Source organism: Bos javanicus, chromosome 21 (assembly GCF_032452875.1).
Source record: "Bos javanicus breed banteng chromosome 21, ARS-OSU_banteng_1.0, whole genome shotgun sequence".
NCBI classification, from domain to species: domain Eukaryota; kingdom Metazoa; phylum Chordata; class Mammalia; order Artiodactyla; family Bovidae; genus Bos; species Bos javanicus.
Genome location: NC_083888.1, coordinates 19,639,633 through 19,666,317, shown reverse-complemented (window position 1 = coordinate 19,666,317; position 26,685 = coordinate 19,639,633). Strand labels below are relative to the sequence as shown.

At 48.7% G+C, this 26,685-nt stretch overlaps 3 protein-coding genes across 3 annotated transcripts; 2 read left to right on the top strand and 1 right to left on the bottom strand.

Moving 5' to 3' along the window:
* Positions 1-476: 476 nt before the first annotated feature.
* LOC133234728 (myeloid-associated differentiation marker-like) lies at positions 477-1,466 on the top strand. Its single transcript, XM_061395618.1, has one exon. It carries the CDS (start codon positions 501-503, stop codon positions 1,464-1,466), a length of 966 nt encoding a protein of 321 aa, XP_061251602.1. The 5' UTR covers positions 477-500.
* A 772-nt stretch (positions 1,467-2,238) lies between these two features.
* On the top strand, positions 2,239-19,573 carry LOC133234727 (myeloid-associated differentiation marker-like). Its single transcript, XM_061395617.1, has 2 exons — positions 2,239-2,352; positions 18,553-19,573. Exons 1-2 carry the CDS (start codon positions 2,239-2,241, stop codon positions 19,537-19,539), a joined length of 1,101 nt encoding a protein of 366 aa, XP_061251601.1. The 3' UTR covers positions 19,540-19,573.
* A 5,544-nt stretch (positions 19,574-25,117) lies between these two features.
* LOC133234161 (myeloid-associated differentiation marker-like) lies at positions 25,118-26,109 on the bottom strand. The gene has a single exon (XM_061394381.1). The coding sequence runs from the start codon at positions 26,100-26,102 to the stop codon at positions 25,149-25,151; it is 954 nt and encodes a 317-aa protein (XP_061250365.1). The 5' UTR covers positions 26,103-26,109; the 3' UTR covers positions 25,118-25,148.
* Between the last annotated feature and the right edge of the window lie 576 nt (positions 26,110-26,685).

Below are 26,685 nucleotides of genomic sequence, written 5' to 3'. Positions count from 1 at the left end.
AAACACAGTAGTGTTTCTTCAACCAAACTTGAACATTCACACTAAGTGAAATAAATAAAGGCCATAAATTGTCTCATGTCTGTTCAGATCAAATTTGTTTCAAATGACTTTTTAAAAAAATTTTCTGCCTTGAAGGGTTGGGCTTGCAGATAAGGACCACGTGTCTCTGGAGATAATGGCACGCAGCACAAAGAGGTGAAAAACGTTCACGGTTTGGTGCCAGACCCAACCCAGCTGTGAGGTTTGGGATAAGACGAGTCTCCCGACAAGGCCAAGGGTGATGGGTGGGGAGAATCATTCTGAGCGGCTGTGCTGTTACCTAGGTGTCTGGGCCACTGGTTCTACCTCCGCGGATCCTGAGCCTCATCCATCACAGGACCCTGAGCCTTTCCCTGGTATCTGACTTAATCCACCTCCGGAGCTGGATCTTTCTCTCGTGGGTCCTCAGCGAAGGCCAGGCCTTACCAGGGACAGTGACCAATTTGACCATATGAACCACCATGTCCACCACTTCGTCATCCCCAGGCCTTTGCTCCTGGACTGTCATGGGCTGCTCCGTCCGCCTGCTGCAGCTGCTCTCCACCGGCGTGGCCTCCTCCCTGGTGGCCAGTGTGGGCACTCAGCGGGTGGGTGTAGATAACTGGTTCATGTTCTTCTGGTGCTTCTGCTACGTTGTGACCCTCCTCATCATCATTGTGGAATACAGTAACCTCCGGTCCCACTTTTCCTCCCACTGGTACAACTTCCCCATCAACTACGCCTGCTATGCCGCCCTCTTCTGCTTCTCAACCTCCATCATCTCTGCCACTACTTATGTCCCGTTCTTGCCTCAGGGCCCCACCCGGAACCATGCCATCACTGCCACAGCGTTCTCTTGCATTGCTGCTGCGGCTTACGGGATCGAATTTGTCGGGACCTGGGTGGGTCACCGGCCCAGAAGGATCATCACGTATGTGCATACAGTACATGGCCTCCTCAAGCTGCTGGAGAACTTTGTGGCCTGCATCATCTTCGCCTTCATCAGCAACACCTCCCTGTACCAGCACCAGCCGGCCCTGGTGTGGTGCGTGGCTGTGTACTCCACCTGTTTCATCCTGGGGACCCTGGCCATCCTGCTGGGCTTGCTCTACTGTGACAATTGGCTGCCCATCCGCTTCCCCGTTTCCCAGCTTGGGCTGACCCTGTTTTGCATCCTCCTCTACATCAGCGCTCTGGTCCTCTGGCCGCTCTATCAGTTCAATGAGGATCTGGGCGGCCAGTCCCAGCGATCCAGTGATACGACCTGCAGAGATGAGTTCACTACTTACGTGTGCAACTGGGACCAGCGACTGGCTGTGGCCGTCCTGACAGCCATCAACTTGCTGCTTTATGTGGCCGACCTGGTGATCGCGAGCTGCCTGGTCAGTGACAGGCTCCACCCACGGGCTCCAGATTCCCTCTACTTATGGAGATATTATGTCGTCTAATGTCTCCCTGGCTCCCTCTCTCCCTCCTCACATCCTTCTCCACTCATTTCACTCTGCTTTCTATTTCCTTCCCTCCTTCTGCTCTGTGTTCTTCCCATTCTGTGTGGTTGCCCACACCGTTTTGCCTCTTTCTCATTTTTCCTACCTTTTCTGCTTTCTGCCCCTTTTCTGGTCATCCTTGATTTCTCATCTCCGGTGTCCTGACCACCTCTCCCCATTTTCCTTCTTCTGATCCATCAGGACCCGAGACTCCTTCCTCCTCTGCCCACCCCCTCCCACCTCCTGAGGTGCGGACTCCACGGCACACGGCCCTCTGTGCAGCTGTTGACAGCCTGGGCCTCTGGGGGGGCCTTGTTGCCGAAGCACATCTGTCCCCTTGGCGGTGCCTTAGTTGGTGTGTGTGGGGGGTGGTTTGGGGTGGTGGTGGGTACCTAGTGATTGTGTCCCCTTTCTCCCAGTGGTGGGCGGTGTACAGGGCTCTTCCCTTCTAACTGAAAAAAAGCAAAATAAAACTCAGGGGTCAATAATTTCCAGTGGGCAGAAGGCTTAGAGCAGGGACCCTGGATTTTGAGACCCCACCTGGATTGCTCAGCCCCACCTGAGACTGGCTCCAGAACTTTTGCAAGCTCACTAAATACCTGCTGCCTAGAGGGTATCTTAGAGGAAGCCAGGGGTGGATACCTTCCATCCCAGCTGCTCTCTGGGTATCAAACAAGTGTAATAGAAAGCAAGCTCTTGTGCCTTGTGCACTGTAAGGCCAAGCAATACCGGAATGTCTGAGTTTGGAGTAGAAAAAAAGGTTTACTGCAAGATCGTGGGAGGAAAAAGGTGGCTCATGTCCAAAAGCCCTAACTCCCCTAAGAGTATCAGGATATTTAAAGGCCAGGTAAGGGAGGAGGGTCTCAGGATAGCAAGTAGCTCCTATGCAATGCTCTGATTATGAGTCCTTACCTCCAGGAGGCCTGGGGGCTATGTGCTCAAGGTCTTGAAGTGGTTCTGTTTAGTTCAGTTTAATTTCTCAGCCATGTCTGACTTTGCAACCCCATGGACTGTAGCATGCCAGGCTTCCCTGTCCATCACCAACTCCAAGAGATTACTCAAACTCATGTCCATTGAGTCAGTGATGCCATCCAACCATCTCATCCTCTGTCGTCCCCTTCTCCTCCTGCCTTCAATCTTTCCCAGCATCAGGGTCCTTTCAAATGAGTCAGTTCTTCACATCAGGTGCCAAAGTATTGGCGTTTCAGCTTCAGCATCAGTCCCTCCGATGAATATTCAGGACTGATTTCCTTTAGAATGTACTGGTTAGATCTCCTTGCAGTCCAAGGGACTCTCAAGAGTCTTCTCCAACACCCCAGTTCAAAAGCATCAATTCTTCAGTGCTCAGCTTTCTTTATAGTCCAGCTTTTGAAGTGGTTAAGGTCTCACATTCACTCAGGGTTTTTCACATCTGTAAAACAACTCTGAAAATGTGCATCAGATAGTGTCTTCTAGGTACTTCAAAAGGAGCTAAAGCAGAGGGTTTGAGGGAGGGATCTCCAGTATTCTTGCTTGGAGAATCCATGTGGGCTACAATCCATGGAGTCACAAGAGTTGGACACAACTGAGTGACTAACACTTTCTTTCTGGTCCAAGAAGCCCCCATAGGGTCCTGCTCGGTTACAAAAGAAACGATCAAAAAAATACGGTCTTGGAGAAACCTGCCTGCATGTTTGCGAAGGGCATCCCTGTGGCCCTCCGGCCTTAGTGTTCCCAGGCCTCTTCAGGAAGAAGTAATGGCCACTGCCAGCCTTGAAGGTGATGATAGGATGGGTATTTTTTGCTTTGCTTTTCTAGTCTGGGTGGCAAAAATTACTGGGTGACCCTATTCTTAAAGGGAAAGTTTCTTTTCAAATTTTTCTTGGGAGTGTGGGATGGGTAGATGGGGAAGGAGGGAGGTGGGCAGGGCATAACATTTTAGAGAAGGACATAGCCCAAGGACAGGGCATAAATTGATTATTACTGAAGTAGGGGATATTTGGGCCCCTGGAATGGACAGCTGGCCCCTGGAATGGACAGCTGGTGTTTGTCAAATGGGCTAAAACTGAAGCTCTGTTCTCAACCAGACACTCCAAAGACAAAGCTAGTGGCAGAAGCTGAGCTCTGTTAAAGCAGAGATAAGGTTTCCACTCCCGAGGTCAAGGAAGACTTCCCCATCTGCACATGTGTGGAAGGCTCCTTGTAGTTCAAAAAGGAAAAGGGCAGCACCCCATAATAAGTGTGGACATGCACCCACAGGCTTCTGCATTGGGATTCATCTTAGCAAAAAGTTGCGTACACATCTTGGTCAAATGTAAACAAAGACCTTGAAGGATTATCCTATATAAGCAACATAAATCACCTCCTATTGCACTCCTCTCCAAGTGTCTATTTCTGGCCTCCTTCTGACTTAAATAAAAAAACTGTTTCTCTGTGTGTTTTCCCACATGTAATACTGTGTCTCTAATAATAAACTGTGTACCTGTTTTTACGGTTTTTGCCATCTTGAAACGTTCTTGCTTTCAAATGGGGGAAAAAGCAGGGCCACTTTTCTTCTAGCCTCCAGCCCCTGGTGGCAAGGAGTCTTGGTTTTTATCCAGGCTACCCAGGTTCAATTCCTGGGCAGGAAGCTAAGATCTCTTGTCAGGACCATTCACAGCTGTCTCACTGAGGTCAATGCCAGACTGCTTTAGTTAAAGAAAGTGGTGGGTGAGGCCAGCATCTTACTTGCAACAGGCAAAATAGGATGTGGGCACACCAAACAGGAGGAAAGAGCAAAAGGAAGGAAGGAAACAGAAGTCTGTTTAGAGTCGGATGGGCCTGGAATGAATCCCTTGGGTTCTTAACCTCACCTGGAGACCCTCATCCATGTAGTGGGCTGTTTAGGACACTCCTTGCAGGGTTGTGCCCTCTCTGCATGAACAGCAGCCAAGGGAGAGACGGGGGAGAGGCTGGATGGTGACAGGAGTCCCCACAGTGGTGCTCATCTCCTAGGCCAGTGGTTTATCCATGATGACACAGCATAATCACCTGATGCTCTGGCAGTACTTCTCAAACATGGTTGCTGGGCCAGCAGCAGAATATCAACATGCGGTAGAGGGTGTCGAATTAAAAAAAAAAAAAAGGACGTGAGAGTTGTGCGTTAAATTTTATTTGGGGCAAAATGAGGACTGTAGCCTGGGAGATAGCATCTCAGGTAGCTCTGAGAGATTGCTCCAAAGAGGCAATTTATATATGATTTTCATGAAAGGGGAATATGTGCAGTCAAGCACATATTTTTCCAGAAGGTTCCAACTAGTCTCATGAAGCTTTTGCTAGTCATGAGGAACAGTGGTCACCATGAAGGATTTAGTGTTTTTGTAGATATGAGGAGGTACAAGAATTGGGCTCATAAAATCGGCTCCTGAAAATATCTGTCTGAAGACCTGTCCTGCCAGGACCCCAAGCACAGAGGGCCTCATTTCTGCTCTCCACCCTGAACTCCTTTTAGGGGGTGTTGAAGGTCAGCAGCTGCAGTAGCACATGATTTAATCCTTGTAGAGGTAGATGGCAAGCGCCAATTTGTAGCCGATAGGGGGAACTTGTTGGGAATGCAGATTCCTGGGTTCTACCTGAGACCTGCTGAATCAGAAATTCTGGGATGGGGCCCAAGAGCCCCCAGGTGGTGCTGCTCTTGGTCCACTGTGAGAACATGGTGCTCAGGTCCTGGGGTGCTGAAAAACCCCTCAGGTGACTCCAATGTCTTAACATTCAGAATCACCTCTAGAACGGAACTTCCATGGTGGTAGTGGTTAAGAATCTGCCTTGCAGTGCAGGGGACATGGGTTCAATCCCTGGTCAGGGAACTAAGTTATCACATGCCATGGAGCAACTGCGTCCACTGCAACTGGAGAGTCTATGTACTGCAATGAAAGATTCCACAAGATTAAAAAAAAAAAAAAATCCAATTCAGCCAAATAAATAAAAGAAAAGAATAATTCCAGAAGTCAAAATACTAATAGGTTTCTGCCCTAACCCCATTGCCCAACCCCAGTGATTCTGGTTCAGTGAACCTGAAACGGGACCCAGGCAGGGATTAAAAAACAACTCAGAAACTGATTCCAATTCACAGTCACTGCTCTAGTTTGGACCCTTCTCCCCACACACTATGCACAACCTTTCTTCACAGGCTGGGCCCTGCAGCAGAGGATGACTGCTGTCCTAGGTGGGCCTGTGGTACAGAGAATAATCATAGTTACAGACATTTGGTGGCTGCTTGATCTATGACAGGCCTGGTGCTTGGGGTTTGTATCAACATCTCATGAGAACCCTATGAATGGTTACATTCCCCTACTTTACAGAGGGTTGAGTCACTCACCCTAGGTCACACAGCTACTAAATAGCAGAACCAGGATTCCATCCTAGTTCCTCCAGACTCCAGAGTCCACTACCTTTTCTCCCCCTTTTTATAAATGAGAGGAGGTGTAACTGAGCAGGAACCCATGAGATCTTCCCAGGACAGGCCCCTCCCCGATATCCTCTGCTTTAGCTCTTCTCTGGAGTTTCTAGTTCCAGAAAAACATCTATTTCTGCTTTATTGACTATGCCAAAGCCTTTGACTGTGTGGATCACAATAAACTGGAAAATTTTGAAAGAAATGGGAATACAAGACCACCTGACCTGCCTCTTGAGAAACCTATATGCAGGTCAGGAAGCAACAGTTAGAACTGGACATGGAACAACAGACTGGTTCCAAACAGGAAAAGGAGTACGTCAAGGCTGTATATTGTCACCCTGCTTATTTAACTTACATGCAGAGTACATCATGAGAAATGCTGGGCTGGAAGAAGCACGGGTTGGAATCAAGACTGCCGGGAGAAATATCAATAACCTCAGATATGCAGATGACACCATCCTTATGGCAGAAAGTGAAGAAGAACTAAAAAGCCTCTTGATGAAAGTGAAAGAGGAGAGTGAAAAAGTTGGCTTAAAGCTCAATATTCAGAAAACTAAGATCATGGCATCTGGTCCCATCACTTCATGGGAAATAGATGGGGAAACAGTGGAAACAGTGGCAGACTTTATTTTTTGGGACTCCAAAATCACTGCAGATGGTGATTGCAGCCATGAAATTAAAAGACTCTTACTCCTTGGAAGGAAAGTTATGACCAACCTAGGTAGCATATTCAAAAGCAGAGATATTACTTTGCCAACAAAGGTCCGTTTAGTCAAGGCTATGGTTTTTCCAGTAGTCATGTATGGATGTGAGAGTTGGACTGTGAAGAAAGCTGAGTGCTAAAGAATTGATGCTTTTGAACTGTGGTGTTGGAGAAGACTCTTGAGAGTCCCTTGGACTGCAATGAGATCCAACCAGTCCATTCTAAAGGAGATCAGTCCTGGGTGTTCTTTGGAAGGAATGATGCTGAAGCGGAAACTCCAGTACTTTGGCCACCTCATGCGAAGAGTTGACTCATTGGAGAAGATTCTGATGCTGGGAGGGACTGGGGGCAGGAGGAGAAGGAAACGACAGAGGATGAGATGGCTGGATGACATCACTGACTCGATGGACGTGAGTTTGAGTGAACGGACACGACTGAGCGACTGAACTGAACTGAGCTAAACTGAAGTTTCTAGATAATAAATAGTAGGTGATGCACATTTCCTGAGATGGTCTGCAGATGTGAAAACCAACTCCCTCTCCAACAAATGGAAGAGGTTAACTGCCTGATGGCCAGAAGCATGTAGCCCCAGGCCTCCTGGAGCCTAAGGACTGATAGAGTTCAGCCCTGTGACACCACCTTGCAATCACGCCATCAGCCAATCAGAGAAATGTGCAGGAGTTAATCACAGACCCTAGGACACTCCCTGCCCCCAACATGGCTTTTAAAACAGCTTTGCTGAAACTCTTCAGGGAGTATTTTAGGGCACAAGCCACGTGTCTCCTTGCATGGCTCTACAATAAACCTTTTTCTGGTCCAAACCTCAACATTTCAGTTTGTTTGGCCTCACTGTGCATGGGGCCCAAGAACTTGTAGGAACAGAGGGATGAGGTGCTGAAGGTCAGAAGGGGGCACCCATCACTTCTCTTGTACATTTGCCTGGAAGCTTCCCAGTGCTGGGGCGCCAATTTCAAAATGGGGTGAATGGACCTCTGAGCCAGGTGCCACCCCCAGGAAATAATGCCCCCCTCCCATGAGCAAATGGAACTGGAACAGGGAGGCAAAGGGAGGGGTATTGATTAGTCACGTGGTCTGCTCTCTGGGCCCACAGGATTCAGGGTGTTCCTGTCCTGGCTCAAGTGTTCATCGCCCTCTCAGTGCTGGGTGGTGTCCACCAACACTTGACTCAGAGAGAATAAAGAAAAAGAGGAGGATCTGAGGGAGTAGAGAGAATATGGAACCATTTTACTACTAAAAAAGCATTTTCCAAGAGCAAGGGAATATTTGCTCTGGAAAGATGAGGATCTAGTCCTCGGGCAGGGCCGGGATGAACTCCACCAGGCAGGCAGCCCTACTGCTCTCGAATTCTCCTGGAGATGAGGTAGAGCTCCATGGCTGCCCTGGTATCTTCCACCAAGTTGTATCCCAGCACACTGTCCTGCAGACTCAGGACTGAGAGGGGCCTGGGGGCTGAATCCAGGTGCCATGTGACCCGGGACTTCCCTGCTCACACCCTGACTCCAGGGCTGAAGTAGGTCAGAGTGAGTCTCCAAGGGCTTTGATACAATAGTCTCAGCAAGTGCTGAAGCAGGCCTGGCTTCAAGCAGTTCTCATAGGGAGGCCAGGGCCTGGAGAACATGGACACAGATGTTTCTAGAGTGCTCCTTGCTCAGCATGTTGAGAACAGGGATCTTCAGTGAGTCCAGGAGCTGATACTCTGTCCTCGGTCCCTGGTGCCACAAGCCCAGCAGAGGGGCCCAAATTCAGGTCTATTTCCCGCCTCCTGCACATTCCTGCTCCCCAGACAAGCTGCCCCCACTCCTCAGACTGGAGCTCAGGTTTTTCCCTCCCCAGTCCCTGCTTTCTGCCTCCTCCACTAAGACACACCCTTCACCCTCCACTTGGACTTAGTGTCCTGCCTGCCCCTGTCCTCCATCCCTGCTCAGGATACCTGCCCTCCCCTCTGTGGACAAACCCCCAGATATGCTGATGGTCAGGTCATGGGTCACCCTCCCTTCAACCAAGACTTTCTCAAGGACTGGCTGGGCCTTGCTCACCCAGGTCCTCAGCCTCTGGTCCAGAGCAGGTGCTGAGTTAGAAGGGCCCCTGTGTGGCCGCAGCTCCTAGTGTCCAGCCCGCTTCCCTGGGCCCTTCTACCCCAGTGAGCTCCCAGTTCTCAGCACACACCTGCCCCTGCCTGGGACCTCAGGGGGACCATCTTTGCCTGTGAGTTTGAGCTCAGGGTCCCTCTCTCATTTTTTGATCCCCCTCCCCCTGCTCATTGCATATGTGCCACTCTCCTATCTGAGGGGAAGTCCCAGAGTCTTTTCTGAAACTGAAAGTTAGTCCCCAGGTTACAGCTCAACAATGGCTTCCCACTGAGTCCTAAGTGCTCAATGTGATGCCCAAGACTGACTGTCTGTCCCTGTCAGACTCTACTTGCTCTCTCTCCCATAAACATTGCTCTGTCCCCCCTGCCCCTGGCTTGTTCTGTGAGAAGTACCCTTCCCCTATCATTTCCTAAAGATGCAAACTCCAGACTGCAATCACTCTCTTAAAATCGTTTAATCCAAATAGTGAAAAATATAGCAACCCACCTTCCCCAAAGGTTTCAATAGTCACCTTCTGAGGGTCCTGTGATGGGGGTCCCAGAACTCCTGAGGCATAGAAGCAAAAGGGGACCATGAAGATGAGTGCAGGCATCATTGTCAGGACTCAGACTCCTTGGTCTGCCTCCAGAGGACTCTCTGGTCTATCTTGGGACCTTGGGCATTTGAGGGGCACCACAAGGGGGACACCTGAGTATGAGCTCAGGACTCTGCTCACCCACACCTGAGGGGAAGGTAGTGCAGGAATCACCCGACTTACCTCTAAGGTCAGCTTTCTACCCTGAGTCCCGTGGGTCCATTAATGTCCTGGGAAATAGGTTTTAGGTGGTCTGTAACAGCCTTATAACAGAATGCAATGTTTCCAGGGTATGTGCATGCATATTTCTGGGATCATCATATTCTCAATGGGAATTGTGTACTGGAAAAGCTGAAATGTTTCTAAGGGGCTTTCTGAATCTTCAAAAGAAGTAGATATTATGTATTAATATTGTGTACCAGCAGAATAAGTGAGGGAACAAAGATTTAGGATTCTCTCTGTGTTGTCCATCTGGAGCAGTGACCTCCCTTGGCATCAAGAGAAGCAGGTTCAAAAAGATCTGGTAGCCTCTCTGGGCATTAAATTTCCCCAGCTTGTCTCTTTCCCAAAGTACAGCATCTGAGCATCCCTGGATTGAACTACAACTTTGTATCTTTTAACAACATCTCCCCCGACCTCCCTGCCCCACCACTGTTCTACTTTCTGCCTCTGTGAATCTGTTTTTTTTTTTTTTAGATTCCACACATAAGTGCAATTGTACTAGTTTTTCCGTGTCTCCCTTTCAACTCAGTGTAACGTCCTCCAGGTTTATCCAAGTTGTTGCTAATGTCAGAATTTCTTTCTTTTTAAGGGCTGAATAATATTCCATGTGTGTGTGTGTGTGTGTTTCTTATTCTATTCACCGACCGATGGACACTCAGGTTATTTTCATATTGCCATGCTCCTTAGTATCAGATAAGATGAAAGGGCAAAAACTAAAATTGCAGATTTGGAAAAATAGAATTTCTACAGATTGTTATAAAGTGTTCCATTATTTAAAACATAATCCAAAAGTGACATATACATATCTTGATACTGCTTGTTGTAAAAGTTATCAAACACTTTATAGAATGAGAAGACTTCTTGAATTTCATTTTCCATCAAAAGATAATCCATGCACCAATGTGTTGTAAACTACTGTTAAAATATAGAGCAATATAAACACCCCAGAAAGTTTCCGCATGCCCTTTTGAGTAAATCCACCTCCCCAACCCAAGAGGGGACCACTTTCGATTTGCATAGTAGATTAGTTTCTATTTCAGAATCATACTGTGTATATTCTTTTGTTTCTAGAATCTTTCAATTATCACAAAGTTTTTGAGATGCATCCATGTTTTGTGTAGCTTATAGTTCATCCTTTGTATTGTAATACTCTAGGTTTGACTGTATTACTGTCTTTATTCCCCTGTTGGTTGATCTATTGCCTGTTTCTAATTTGGGATTATTATGCAAAAGCTGCTATGAATGAACATTCTCATATAAGACTTGTAAAGGAAGATTTCATTTCTGTTGAGAAAATACTTATGGTTGAAACTGCTGGGTCACGGGGTAGTTTATGTTTAATTGTATAAGAAACTTTCAGACCCTTGAGTGTAGCTTTTACATGCCCACAGTGATGTACGCATGTTCCAGTTGCTCCACGTGACCACTGCATTCTGCATTGCTTCTTCACTGACCTCCATTTCATTTTCTTCCTAACAACCGGAGGGACAGTTCCGATGTGGGCATCTGATTGAGTGGCCCAACCGTAGAAAATGTCAGTGAGGCATCATCACTCACAGCTAAAATCCAACTTATTTCTCTGATGTTCAGGCCCATCCAACACCTCTGTTACTCCACGCCTCATTTGTGATGCTCAGATAAGATGCAGGACTCTGTAGTGACCTGTCCACAATCACTGCTTACCACATGGTAAAGGCTGAGAATTATCAATCTGGGAGCAATGAGAGGCGGAGCTTGTGGGATCCAGGAAGACTTCCTGGAGGAGGTGATGTGGAGGTCAAGGACAAGTTAGAATTAACAAAGCAAAAAGACAGGAAACAGTTGCAGGATTAAATGCTTTGCTCAAGGATCTCAAGAGTCTTCAGTGGCAGAGCTGATGTGACTGCTGCTTGTGTGTAGGAAGGAGGAGGGAGAAGGGAGAATTGAGCCTGGCTAACTGGAGGCTGATTCATATCCCCACTTGAGTAAGGGACGAGGCTTTGGGGTGGCACAACGTAAGGATTTGGAGCTGAGAGACTTCCCTAAAGCCGAGACCACACGGCCTACAGCCTTGGAGCAAGGGTAGACAAGGAAAAACCATGCCCTTCAGCCAGAGGAAAGGTCAAGGCTGACATCCGCCCCACATGAGTTTTGCCTTTTTTTTTTTTTTTTAAGTTTCCACAAGAGGAATAGAAATTTCAGGTCTTCTTTTCTTGTGCGTTTGGATCCCAATGTGCATGATCCCTGAGATCCCACAACTCCAACCTGGGAAATTAACACAGTCAGTGCCCAATAGGTGATTGATCTGGAGGGTCCTGAACAGGAGCAGGTGCAGTTATTCTGGGTGAAGCTCCCAACCCAGTAGGACCCTTCCAGAAAAAGGGGTCCTGTAAAAGAGGGTCTCAGTTTAATGACAAAATACATGAGGAACAACCCACTGTGAATCCCAGGAACTCCAGTGAACACACATCAATCAGAAATACTCAGTAAACAAATTCACTTTATATGATAAAACACATTAGAAAAAGAATCATGAAGTAAGGACAGGAAGACGTGAAAGAGGACCATAAAGGGCTGAAGAGTGTCTTCCAAAAATTCATGTCTACTCAAAACTTCAGAATGGGCCTTATTTAGAAGCAGGGTCTTTGCAGACATATTTAGTTAAGAATGGAGGGTGGGCCTGAAATCTCATGACTGGTATCTTTATAAGAGAAATGAGAGAGAGATTTTCACACACATAGTTGAGAGAAGATGAGGACATGAAGGTGGAGGCCGAGACATAGATAAATGGCCACAAGCTAAGGGGCCTCCAGAAACTAAAAGAGGAAAGGAAGGACCCTCTTTCTGAAGAATCTGAAGCAGCACAGTTCTGCTGACACCTTGATTTCAGACTTCAGGCCTCCAGGACAGTGAGAGAATAAATCTCTGTTGTTTTAAGCCAGCAAACTTGTACCAAATTGTTGCAATAGTCCTAGGAAACCAAGCTAAGTTTCCAGAAAGGAAAAAAGAGTTTTTGTTGTATTTTTTAAAAGTTTACAGAGAGAATGCCTGATCTCCTGCCCTAGAGCATGGTGGTCACATGGATCCCAGCACCCCTTGTCATATCCTGTGTCCCCCAGTGTCTGAGACTCACAGGGGAGGAGCCACTGATCTAGAGAAGGCTCCTTCCCTCCCACAGGAGCCAGGAGGGAAGGAAATAAGTAAAAGGGATGGAGAGGACTAGGGCCCCTGGAGAGTTTAGCTGCACTTGTTGGGGGTGGTTAAAAAGTAAGAGGCCATGTACATGACATGGTCTTATGTTTATAAACCTGGAAAAAAAACTACAGATATGTATCACAAACATGCGTGCATGTATGTATGTGTGTGCATGCTCAGTCCCCCTGTAGTGTCAGACCGCATGGACTATAGCCCACTAGGCTCATCTGTCAGTGGCATTTTCCCAGACAAGATTACTGGAGTGGGTTGTCATTCCCTTCTTCAGGGGATCTTCCTGACTCAGGGATCAAACCTATGTCTCCTGAGTCACCAGCATAGACAGGCAGATTCTTTACCAGTGAGCCACATGGGAAGCTGCATATGTACACACATGTCTACGTATGATTTTAGAGCATGTGAAAGGTGTTGAAGATTGTACATGAGATTGAGGATATGGATGATCCCTGAATGGAGAGGTGGACACTCCGTGAGCAGGCAGGAAGCTTGGCCATGCCCAAGAGGGTAAACAGGGCACATGTGAGATGCTCATAGCCCTGCTTCGTGCCAATTATACCTGAGAAGAAGGAAATATAGAAAATACTAAACAAAGGTGAGAATGAAAAGCAGTGGAAAGTAAAGGACATGGCAGCTACTCAGCTCCACCCCTCCTTCCAGAGGCAACATGGCCCAGTGACACCAGATCTCCTGAAGCTTCCAGAGGAGCTGGAAATCCAGATTTCCATGTGAAATTAAAACACTGCAGCTACCAACACTTCAGGAAGAAATAATACTGATTCTACACCATCTCTTCCTAAAAACCCTGTGAAGAGAAACCAAACACATCCCTGGGCCACCTTCAGGACACACAGGTTTGCAACACCTGATCTGGAAGAATGAAGCTTGCATGCACTTATGTCCAAAGTGGGGCTAGGGCCTTCTGTGTCCTCTGTGAGAGGGAGGGGAACAGGTAGCCGGCATGGACTGAGTGTGTTTTGTGCCAGGCCCTTTCATGAGCCCTTCACATGCTATTATTTATTTAATTGACATAAATCAGATACTAAGTTTCCTCATCCTACACACATGAGGAAACTGAGGCTTTGATGACTAATTTGCCCAGGATCATTCAGTTATGAAGTGTCTCCTCCAGGCCCCACAGCCTTCTTGTCACTCTGAGTGTCCATCTCCCCTCCTCCTTCTCTGCCCTTCTGACACCTCCTCCTCCTTCCTCTGTCCTGACCTCGACCTTCCTGGCGCACTGTCTTCCAGTCCACATGCCTGGCTGCTGGGGCAGGCAGGGCTCAGCCACATCCAGGCTGTGATCCGATGGGGGCACCATGTCCAGGCTCACAGACTAGAGTGGAGGAGGGCTGCAGGGAGACTCAGACAAACTTCCACTTCCTGCTTTCCAGGTGGGGTAACTGAGGCCCAGAGAGGGCACAGGCCTGACCCAGGGTCACACAGCTGGAACCCCCATGCCTCTCCCACTCCAAATCCTCCCTCTGTGCCATTAAAAGACTCCAAAATTGTCTTTCACTCTTAAGTGGAAATCCCAGTGGCAGTTCAGGGAGTTAAGTTGGTGACAAACTGGGGTACAGAGCATTAACATCCCAGAATAACTTATATCTGGTGCCCCTCCCCACCCCTGGCAGTGCCCACTGGGAAGCCAGCAGGCTCCAGGGCTCCACTGCCAGTTGGGGCTCAAGGAGCTTTGTGAGTCCAGGGAGGTTCTCAGGTTTGCTCTGTTTCTCTTTCCAGCCTCAGCTTGTCCCAGGCTTTATTATCAGCAAAGGTGACAAGGCCCCTGATGGCAGGAAGCTGGCTGGGGCTCAGACTGCTGGCCCTTCAGCCCTGGGGGCCTCTCAGCAAATAGTCCCTTGGAAACAGGGTAGCTGTCCCTGCGGAGGGGGTGGGCTGGGAGGGGCCTCACTTCCCCAACACTGGACCCTGGAGGAGCCCCTGTGTGAGCAGGACTGCAGCCCTGGCTGGAGGGACTGTCTTGGGCAGGTGACCTGGGAAATTCCGTGGTCTCCAGTGTCCCTGCGACTCTGGCCAGGTGTCCTTGTCACAGCCCTGAAACCCCTTCAGGCCCCTGTTCTCCTGTCTCAGTTCCAGCCCAGGCCCCTCCTCCATGGGAAGGTTGGCTCCATGCCTGCATCCCTTCTGGGTCGGAAGACCCCTACTGGGCTGCCTCAGGACCACTGGGACCCTGGGATCCCCCCAGTCATCTCCACTCTGTCCCCCGCCCCCACCCCAGTCTCGGGTGCATTCTCAGGGCTGTCTCCTCCCAGAGATCAAGGAGGTACCTCCTCTTTCAGCTCCTGCCCTTAAAATGGTCCAACCATCTGTCCATCCCCATCCCCTCTCTGGGAGGCCCTGAAAAGCTCCACATCAGCATCAGACACAGCGTACTTGTTCATTTCCAATCCCTTGGTTCCCACCTTGGAACCTGCTAACCAGTCTCCCAGGTCAGAAAAATCCTGCTCATGTAGGACTACTCTTAAATCTTTCCAGACTCACATCTGGATGGCCCCTTGGAAGCTGAAAAGCCAAACATTATGTTTATTTATTCTGTGGTTCCTCCATGACTCTCCTCCTTGGAGTCATGCTGGGTTGAGGTCTCCCTTCCCAAATGAGGAAGAATCAAACATAAAGGCAAAATTGAGGGAAGGGGATTCAGAATAGTGGCTACTATTACCAAAAGGTGTGGGGTCTGGTTGTTCACTGCCCAAAAGTCAATAAATAGGCCAGGTTGGTGGGAAGGAAAGTTTACTTCATTTCAGATAGTGGCAATTTGGCGGGAGGGTGGATGTCTATCCCAAGGCTGACTCCCCACCCCACCCTATCCACCGTACATCCCTGCCAAGCAGGAGGTGAGAGCCTTTATAGGCTGAGGGAGGGGGCTACATGCAGAAACAGCATAGTCAGCTCTGACAGTCATCTTCATATCGGTCCTCGGTGGTCTGACTCACATCATCTTGATTGTTCTCAGTCAGTTCAGTTCAGTTCAGTTGCTCAGTCGTGTCCGATTCTTTGCGACCCCATGAATCGCAGCACACCAGGCCTCCCTGTCCATCGTCAACTCCCAGGGTTCACTCAGACTCACGTCCATCGAGTCAGTGATGCCATCCAGCCATCTTATCCTCTGTCGTCTCCTTCTCCTCCTGCCCCCAATCCCTCCCAGCATCAGAGTCTTTTCCAATGAGTCAACTCTTCACATGAGGTGGCCAAAGTACTGGAGTTTCAGCTTTAGCATCATTCCTTCCAAAGAAATCCCAGGGCTGATCTCCTTTAGAATGGACTGGTTGGATCTCCTTGCAGTCCAAGGGACTCTCAAGAGTCTTCTCCAACACCACAGTTCAAAAGCATTAATTCTTCGGTGCTGAGTTTTCTTTATAGTCCAACTCTCACATCCATACATGACCACTGGAAAAACCATAGCCTTGACTAGACGAACCTTTGTTGGCAAAGTAATGTCTCTACTTTTGAATATGCTGTCTAGGTTGGTCATAACTTTCCTTCCAAGGAGCAAGTGTCTTTTAATTTCATGGCTGCAATCACCATCTGCAGTGATTTTGGAGCCCCCCAAAATAAAGTCTGATACTGTTTCCACTGTTTCCCCATCTATTTGCCATGAAGTGATGGGACCAGATGCCATGATCTTGTTTTCTGAATGTTGAGCTTTAAGCCAACTTTTTCACTTTCCACTTTCACTTTCGTCAAGAGGCTTTTGAGTTCCTCTTCACTTTCTGCCATAAGGGAGGTGTCATCTGCATATCTGAGGTTATTGATATTTCTCCCGGCAATCTTGATTCCAGCTTGTGTTTCTTCCAGTCTAGCATTTCTCATGATGTACTCTGCATGTAAGTTAAATAAGCAGGGTGACAATATACAGCCTTGATGTACTCCTTTTCCTATTTGGAACCAGTCTGTTGTTCCATGTCCAGTTCTAACTGTTGCTTCCTGACCTGCATACAGATTTCTCAAGAGGCAGGTCAGGTGGTCTGATATTCCCATCTCTTTCAGAATTTTCCACAGTTTATTGTGATCCACACAGTCAAAGGCTTTGGCATAGTCAATAAAGCAAAAATAGATGTTTTTCTGGAACTCTCTTGCTTTTTCTGTGATCCAACAGATGTTGGCAATTTGATCTCTGGTTCCTCTGCCTTTTCTAAACCCAGCTTGAACATCAGGAAGTTCACGGTTCACGTATTGCTGAAGCCTGGTTTGGAGAATTTTGAGCATTACCTTACTAGCATGTGAGATGAGTGCAATTGTGCGGTAGTTTGAGCATTCTTTGGCATTGCCTTTCTTTGGGATTGGAATGAAAACTGACCTTTTCCAGTCCTGTGGCCACTGCTGAGTTTTCCAAATTTGTTGGCATATTGAGTGCAGCACTTTCACAGCATCATCTTTCAGGATTTGAAATAGCTCAACTGGAATTCCATCACCTCCACTAGCTTTGTTCGTAGTGATGCTTTAATTCTACATCACTACGAACTGGTTTGTTTCCATTTGTTTGAAGCCACTTCTCAGAACTGGCAGCTTATGTCATGGCTACAGTCTGATCATCATGTAGTTGACTTCTTCCACCTGGTGTGGGTTCCAGTACCTATAAGACAGCTTATAGGATATGGATCAGAATATTATCTATAGCCCTCAAGGAGGAACTAAAGATCCTTGACTACACTTAATGAGTTCATTATTATTATTATTTGGTCTCCTTTGTCCGTTTTCCTTTGTTTCTACATGTTCTCATTTCTTTGATTAAACTCATTCTTTAACTAAAGTTTTCCATAGACAAAAGGCAGGCAGGGTCATGGAGGAAAGGACCATAGAGTCCTGCTCTGTTTCACTACTTCCCACATCATCTTGTCCCCACGCCTTGCTCTCACCCCATGGCTCCTCCCTGTTCACCCCTGAAGCTGCCCTCCTCCGGGTGGGGCTGTGTCCCTCAGATGGCAGCTTCTTCTAGTGATGCTGCAGGGAGGACAGGTTGGCACACGTCTGTCTTCAGGTTGCTGTGGAAGGAGGCTGTGGCCCTACAACCGTGTCCTGGGTCCCAGAGCCCCGAGCTTTGGTCCTGGGCTCCCACCCATGGGCTCTGTTGATATATGGGCTATACAGCAAAGCACTCAAATCCACACATTTGGCATTTTTATCTGGGGTTCCCACATCCTGTTCATGCCACCTTAAGGAAAGCAGTTAATTCTCTGAGCCTTAAGTTTTGTCATGTGTAAAATGGGGTTAGCAATACAATCCTCAATCCCATTTCTGAAACTCTTGGGGTCAGATATAATTCAAAATTCAGTTTTTTCAGCTTCAGGTATGTGACACGGTACATCTCTATACGACACGTCACCCCACTGGGGTCTGAAAAGACCTTGTAATCAAACACATCAGTGTTTCTGCAACTGAACTTTTGAACATTCACATTAAGTGAAATAAATAGAGATCACAAATTTTCTCATGTCTGTTTAGGTTAAATTTTGTTACCAAATTTTTTTTTTTAATTTGTTTTCAATTTTGAGAGACCTGAAGGGTTGGGGTTAGAGATAAGGGCCATCCTATCCTGTGTCTCAGATAATGGCCCACAGCTCAGAGAGATCCAGGATGTTCATGGTTTGAGGCCAGACCCAACCCAGCTGTGAGGTTTGGGATAAGACAAATCTCCTGACAAGGCCAAGGGTGATGGGTGGGGACAACCATTCTGGAGCGACTGTGCTGTTACCCGAGTGTCTGGGCCACTGGTTCTAACTCCATGGATCCTGAGCCTCAGCTGTCACAGGGCCCTGAGCCTTTTCCAGGTGTCTGGCTTAATCCACCTCCAGAACTGGACCTTTCTCTGGCAGGTCCTCAGTGAAGACCACTGCCATACTGGTGACCGTGACTTGCCTGACCATCACAGCACCATGTCCACTGGGGTCACACACCCAAACCTGGATGACTGGAACACAGTGTGCTGCTTCTTCCGCCTGCCACAGCTCTTCTCTACCTGCGTGGCCTTCTCCCTGGTGGCCGACATGGGCATTTGGAGAGGGAACATAGGTAACTGGTCCATGTCCATCTGGTGCTTCTGTTTTGCTGTGACACTCATAATAGTCACAGTCAAGTTTTTTGATTTTGAATCACACTTTCCTCTCTTCTGGTACAACCTTTCCATCACCTACGCCTGCTACGCTGCCATCCTCTGCCTCTTGGCCTCCGTCATCTACTCCATCACCCACGTCCAGTTCCTGCCTGATGGACCTCTCCGGGACCGGGCCACTGCAGCCACTACATTATCCTGTATCGCTTCTGCATTTTATGCCATAGATGCCTTTGTGTGGAACTACTATTGGCCCGAAGATATCCCCTGCTATGTGTACACATTACCAGCCCTGCTGAAGGTGCTGGAGACCTTTGTGGCTGGTGTCATCTTTGTCTTCCTCAGCAACACCTCCCTATACCTGCACCAGCCGGCCCTGGAGTGGTGCGTGGCTGTCTACTCCATCTGCTTCATCCCAACAGCACTAGCTATGCTGCTAAAACTGGGTGACTGGGAGAACATACTGCCCGTCCCCTTCCCCATTTTCCAGTTGGGGCTAACCTTGCTCTCCGTCCTCCTCTACATCAGCGCTCTGGTCCTCTGGTTGCTCTACCAATTCTATGAGGAATTCGGCGGGCAGCCCCAGTGGTCCAGTGATATCAGCTGTATCGATGACCTCATATGCACTTGGATCCAGCGATTGGCTGTGGCTGTCCTGACAGCCATTAACCTATTGATTTATGTGGCTGACTTGGTGTACTGGGCCCGCCAGGTTTCTATAGGGACTGAAGACCAGCCCAGGGACTTCTGATCCCCTCTGGTCACAGGAGGTCTCCTCACTGAGCTCTGTTATCTTCTGATGTCCTCAATGGATGTGAACTTGGGCAAACTCTAGGACATGGCGAGGGACAGGGAAGCCTGGCTTGCTGCGGTCCACGGGGTTACAGAGAGTCAGACACGACTCAGAAAGTGAACAACAGCAATGTCCTCTGATGTCCTCTTCCTGGCTCCCTCTCTCCCTCTTCACATCTTTCCCCACTCATCTCTCTCTTTTCTGTTTCCTTCCCTCCTTCTGCTCTGTCTCCTTCCTATTTTGTTGGGTTGCCCGCATTCTGTTTTGCCTCCTTTTTGCTGTCATATTTTCTACATTTTCTGGGGGTTTTTGCCCCTTTTCTGGTCGTCCTTGGTTTTCTCGTCTCCTGTGTCCTGACTCCCTCTCCCCATTCTCCTTTTGATCCATCAGGATTGTAGACTCCTTCCTTCTCTGCCCACCCCCTCCCACCTCCTAACGTGCTGACTCCACAGCACACAGCCCTCTGTGCAGCTGTTCACACCCTGGGCCTCCGGAGGGGCCTCATTGCCAAAGCAAGTCTGTCCACCTGGGGGTGCCTTAGTTGGTGTGTATGTGGGGAGAGTTAGGGGGTGGGTTGGAAGGGGTTGGTGGCTGGAGGTACATAGCTAGAATTTGGCCTCCTTTCTCCCAGTGGAGAGGAATGTACAGTGTACCTCCCCTTTAAGTCACGCAAAAATCTCTGGAGGTCAGTAATTCCCAGTGAGCAGGACTCTGGATCCCTGGGTCCCATGTTGTATTCAGCCCCACCTGAAATTGGTTCCGGAATTTTTCCAGGCTTACTAAATATCCGCTGTGTAGAGGTCATCTTAACAGAAGTTGGGATACATTTTATCCCAACTACTTTCTGGGAAAATAAAAAAGGAGCTGGTAAAAAATCACAAGGTCTTGAAGACATCTGTCTACAGTATTTGTGGGGGGCTGCGATGTGGCCTCCTACCTCAGTGATCAAAGCAGCAGGTCCTGCCTCTGCAGGGAGCCATATCCTGGAGCTGACAGACTAGTAAGACACATGGTCCAGTGGACTCGGCTACTCTTACCAGAACTAGATGAGCAATAGCACTTGAGTGGTCTATCAGTGAAATCTTTACCTGGCCTGGGAAAGAGCATTCCTACTAACCTGGGACAAATTGGTTAAAGATGTATCTGAAAACCTGGTTGAAATTAAGGTGGAAATAGATGGGCTGTGTAATAAAGAATACTGTCTACCATCCAGTTCTACAAGAATCTAGTCATCAGCTACTGCAGTCACTGATCTACAATCCACCTTGAAAGGAATTGAGGGCGAAGATCAGGATAAGGCACTTTGTGCTCTGGGAAAACTGGAAGAACTGGCCCTCAAAGAGGTATTTTCAGGAGAAACTTTTATGGATCTAGTTTCTTGCACCCTCTCATGCTCTTGCAGAAAAGTGCTAAAACTGTTAAATAAGATGCCTGTACCTCAGGAAGACTGTTTATTATTCTGAGGTTGGCTTGAATAAAATTTCCCATTTCTTTCTTAGACTGTTGATTAATTTTTAATTGACAAAATCAAGTACGCATTGATGCCTACAAGTCTGGGTAAAGAATTTCATATTCTTCTATTTTCCTAAGTCAAACTGAACACAACACTGGGAGCTCATTTCTAAAAGGATGGAGATGCCTCTGTGCTTTAGTAAAAGAATCGCCCAGGGTTGGCTCACCTGAGGGGCTCACTGTCCAAGCCTGTGGTTCATGATGGCGGCTACTCCATCCCTCCTGTTGGGGGGTTAAGTGTCATTTGTCACAGTTCCAAGACTGGTCCTATCCCCTCACTGTGGAGCTCAAAAGAGAGTGTAAAGGTCCTCTGCTTAGTCCAACCCTCTCGTCATAGAGGAGGAGCAGCTGGACCCCAGGGAGGGACAGGATGTGTCCAGAGTCACCCTGCGTGTGGCAGAGTCAGAGTCAGGACCAGGTGTCCTGTCCCCAGGCCGGCTGTCTGTCCATGGCTCCATGCTGCTTGTGACAAGTGTGGCGGAAGCATCCTCCAGGCTGGGATTCTGCCCCGTCCACCCTCATTCTGCACAAACCTGCCCCGTCCCCCCGAGGAGGGCACTCACTGCTGCTGAGTCAGTTTCCTCATCTGCTAGATGGGGGAGGGGTGCCAGAGACCCCTGGTCCCTCCCAGCCCCGCTCTTCCCGGGGCCTCTGGACTTGCCAGTCCTGGAGACTCAGACGTGGAGATGGAAGCCGGCTCCCTCTCCTCTGTCCACCCTCTCTGCTTGTTTCCTCTTGGCTGCTGGGTCCTGTTTATTGGTCACATCCTCCCTGATTACACAGACCCTCCTTCCCCATGACCTCTGCTTGGTGGGGAACACGTTTCTCTTTCATAACATGAGTTTCCTCAATCACTTCCCAGTGTTCCAACTCTCCAGTGATTCTTGTCAAAACACAAACTGCTTCCAGGTGCCCCCACAGTCTGAGGTGTCCCAGACTTCCTTGTTCCTGCACATTCTTGTCCTCCCGCTTCTTCAGAGTCCAGCTCAGCAGTCTGAATGCTCTCACTCTGTTTGAGAAGCTCGTGTTACCTTTAGGGAACACAAAGTTCGTTCTGTTGAGAGTACAGAGAGACTGACCATAGCAGGGGAAGTGGGAAACAGAAGCCCAGAATGAGAGAGAGGCAGACCTGGGGTCCACGGCTGGGTCCACAGTCACATGTGCTCCTGACTCCAGTCCAGTGGCCCTACAGCCCTGGTCTGGTCTCCCTGGGGATGAATGGTGATCATGTGGAGAGCAGAGCCCAAGAGATCAGTTTTCCAGTTCCCATTCTACAGCTCATCTGCCATGAGCACGGACGAGTCTTGTCACTGATCTGAGCCTCAGTTTCCCATTTATAAAATAAGCAAATTATACTAAAGGGATTGTTATTAAGCTATTTTCCCTGAGGCTCTAAGTTTCTGGTGAGTTGATGGGGTTGTAAGTAGGTTGATGGCATCATCCACCACTTTTCTCTAACCAGAGCTGTATGAAATGAATTCGCTCACTCAAGATCTCATTTGGTAATAAGGGTGGATAGGTTTAAAATAACCCAAGTACTCATCTTTAGGACAAATATTAATAAACCATGGTGTAGCCACAAGATGGAATACTATACAGCTTAGAAAAATGAGGAGTCTCTCAAAATAATAATAAGAAAATATCCCCAGGATTTATAAGGAAAAACCAGTAAGATACAGAATTATGAATAGTATTATACATTTTAAATAATCAAAGGAGAGAAAATAAAAATAAATACGTCTGTATTTGCTTGATTCATATCAAAAAGCACATGAATGACTCCTAGGAGTCCAGTGGAGCAGTTACCTGGTCCTGGTGGGGGAGGGGAGCTGAGGGTTGAGTAAGGAGGGATTATATGGCTCAATATATGGCTTTTTAGAACAACTTGATTTTGAAATATGGAAGTAAATTAACTTTTTAAGAAAACAAAATTCAAGCTTGAAAAATATCCCAAAAGGAGGAGAAGGGTCAGGGGAGGGATGGTTGCCAGATGGTCTCCATGTTCCCTGCAGACTTGATGGACAGGCTGGGGGAGGAGCTGAGAGATGCCCACACAGGCTTGTCTCCAAAGGCAGAAGGAAGGGAGGTGTTTTGGGTCCAGGGGTCTGGGGAGGGGAAGCAGTGGCCTCCAAGCCCACCTACTGGGTGACCATGGCCTCCCCCAGCCCCTTAGCACACACAGTTGATGGAGAAGCCCCCTCGGTGCCCAAGTCTCAGGCCCTTCCCTTGCTCCCTGCCTGGCCTGGGCTCCCTGTCTCCTGGGGCAGCGGCCAGAGGCTCTCTTCTCAGCCAGCCAGAGCTGGCTGACAGGCAGGGTGACTCCAGCTGACGTCCCCTAGACTGTGGCCTGAGCTGCATCCAGAACAGAGCTGAGGGCACAGATGTTCCCATTCTCTGGCTTTTCTTGGAAAATCATGGAGATGACTTTTCAATCCAGCTTTGAGTGGAGAGAAGAGAGACCCTTCTCTCCTGTGGCCTCAGGCACCTGGCTGTCCACCCTGGTTGGGGATGGCAGTGCTGGCTGCCAATCCATGCGGCCCTTGTCTGTGAGGCTGGCTGTGAATGTCCTTGTAGAGAGGCTGGTGGCTGGAAAGAGAGTGATACTCTCCATCAGCCCCCACCTAAAGTCTCCACACTGTTTTTTCTGGCTGGTTTTCCAACAGGGACTGACCTGACTGAAATAGGGGTGCTGTTGCAGGATCTCTGGGTGGGGCACTGCAGCCAGACCAGGACACACAGTGTCCAGGACATGACTCCTGGACCCAAAGGAAGGATTCCAACCTCGTTCCCACAGATCCACAGATCTTGCAAGTCCACTACCCTTGTTTCCTAGTTTTATAAACGAGAGGAGGGATGAGGTGCTGAAGGTCAGCAGGGGGCACCCATCCCTCTTCCTGCACCCTTGTCTGGAAGCTCCCCAATGCTGAGGCACCAATATCAAATTGAGATGAATGGACCTCTGAGGGGGGGTGTCACCCCCAGGAAATAATGTCATCCTCCAAGGAACAAATGCAACTGGAAAAGTGAGGCAGAGGCAGGGTATTAATTAAGTCCCAGGGACATCTTCTTGGACCCACAGGATTCAGGATGTTAAGGAAATTGACACTTGTCTCCATCCCATCTCAAGCCTTTGTTGCCGTCTCAGTGCTGGGTGGTGTCCACTGACACTCAGCTCAGAGAGAAAAAAGAAAGAGATAAGAGGAGGACCCGAGGGAGTAGAGAGGATATGGAGCCATGTTACTGCTAAAGATGCACGTTCCCAAAGCAAGAGAGTTTTTGTCCTGAAGAGATGAAGGCCTCTAGTCCTTGGGGAGGGGGCTGAACTCCACCAGGCGTGCAGCCCTCACTGCTCTCGAATTCTCCTGGAGATGCGGTAGAGCTCCATGGCTGCCCTGGTGTCTTCCACTGAGTTATGTCACAGCACGCTCTCCTGCAGACACAGGACAGAGAGGGGACTGGGGGCTGAATCCAGGCACCATGGGACCCGGGCCTTCCCTGCTAACATCCTGATGTCCAGGGCAGAGGTGGGTCAGGGATGAGTCCCCAAGGCTTGTGACACCCTGGACTTGGCAGGTGTCTGGAGCAGCCCTGGCTTCACCCATGAGCCCAGGGCCCAGTCAGGGCCAGGCAAGAAATCCAGATCCTGAGGCCAGGTGTGCTGTCCAGGGGCTTCCCACACTCTGGATGGGGGCAGGACACTGCGAGAATACTGGAGTAGGTTGCCATGCCCTCCTCCAGGGGATCTCCTGACCCAGGAATCGAACCTGTGTCTCTTATACCTCCTGCATTGGCAGGCATGTTCTTTACCACTAGCACCACCTGGGAAGCACCCCTAGCTTATACCCTTCCTCTTTTCTTTATATAAACTATGAGGAAAACCTGGGGATTTAGGAGTGGATTCTTTGGGACATGACTTCACATTCTCCCCAGGATTAGCAGCTTCCTCGATAAAGCTATTTTTCTTTTAACTGACACTTTTCCCTCACCGTTGGACTTCTGAAAAGAGGCAGCCAAACCTGAGGGAGGTCCCTAAGTAAGGATCCAGGAAGAGCACATCATGACTTGTAAAGAAGAGGGAACTGGGAGCCCCTGAGCTGATCCTCGGTCCTTGAAAAAACCATGTGGGCCAAGAACACCAAGTCGACCACGTAAATCAGCAGGTTGATGGCTGTCAGGATGGCCACAGCCAGCTGCTGGTCCCAGGTACAAAGAGAGTAGATGAGCCCATCATTGCAGCTCGACCGCTTGGGCTGGCCACCAAACTGCTCGTCAAACTGGTAGAGAGGCCAGAGGACCAGAGCGCTGGTGTAGAGGAGGACGGAGAGCAGGGTCAGCCCCAAAAGAAAAGTGGGAAAGGCAATGGGCAGCCTGTTGTCGCAGTCACACCAGTTCAGCAGAAGGGCCGAGGCTGCCAGGAGGAAGCAGATGGAGTACACGGCCACGCACCACACCAGGGCCGGCTGGTGCATGAACAGGTGGCTGTCAATGATAAAGGCAAAGATGACACCAGCCACAAAAGTCTCCAGCCCCTTGAGCAGTCCTGGCACAGTGACCATGTAGCCGGTGATCACGCCGAGCCAGACCCAGGTACGAGCCCAGGCCACTTCGCTGGCATAAGCCACAGAAGCAATGCAGGAGAATGCAGTGGCAGCGATGGCATGATCCTGGGAGCGGCCATGGGGGAAGAACCAGATGTAAGTGACGGGGTAAACGATGGAGGCCGAGATGCAGAGGAGGGCAGCGTAACAGGCATAGGTGATGAGAAAGTTGTACCAGGAGAAGGGGAAGCGGGACTGGAGCCCACAGAACTCGATTATGAGGATGATGAGGGTCACGAGAAAACAGAAGCACCAGATGAATACAGACCAGTTACTCACGGCCCCCATCCAAGTGCCCACGCTGGCCACAAGGGAGAAGGCCAGGCAGGTGGAGAGCAGCTGCAACAGGCGGAGGAAGTAGCCCAGGAGGATTGCAGAAAGCAGGCCTGAGGATGAGCACATGGTGATCATGAAGTCAGATCAGTCTCTGTCACCAATATGGCGGTGGTCTTCCCTGAGGACCCATCAGAGAAAGATCCAGCTCTGGAGGGGGATTAAGTCAGATGCCTGGAAAAGACTCAGAGTCCTGTGACTGCTGAAGCTCAGGATCTGTGGAGTTAGAACCAGTGGCTCAGACACCTGGTAACAGCACAATCGCTTCAGAATGATTCTCCCCACCCATCACCCTTGGCCTTGTCAGGAGACTTATCTTATCCCAAACCTCACAGCTGGGTTAGGTCTGGCATTAAACCATGAATATATTTTTTTTAATGATTACTTTGTGGTACATGACGTTATCTGCAGAAACACGGGGTAGGATGGTCCTTATCTACATTACTCAATTTTCATGTCTCCGAAAATTTAAAAAGAATTAAAAAAAAATTCATTTGGCCTTTAATGTCATGGATTTTGCTCCAAATTGAAATCTTGAATAAATATAATATTAAATTAAAATAATTCATTTGCTAATAAAGTTTTACCTCAACAGACATGAGACAGTTTCTGATCTTTATTTCACTTAGTGTGAATGTTTAAACGTTTGGTTGAAGAAACA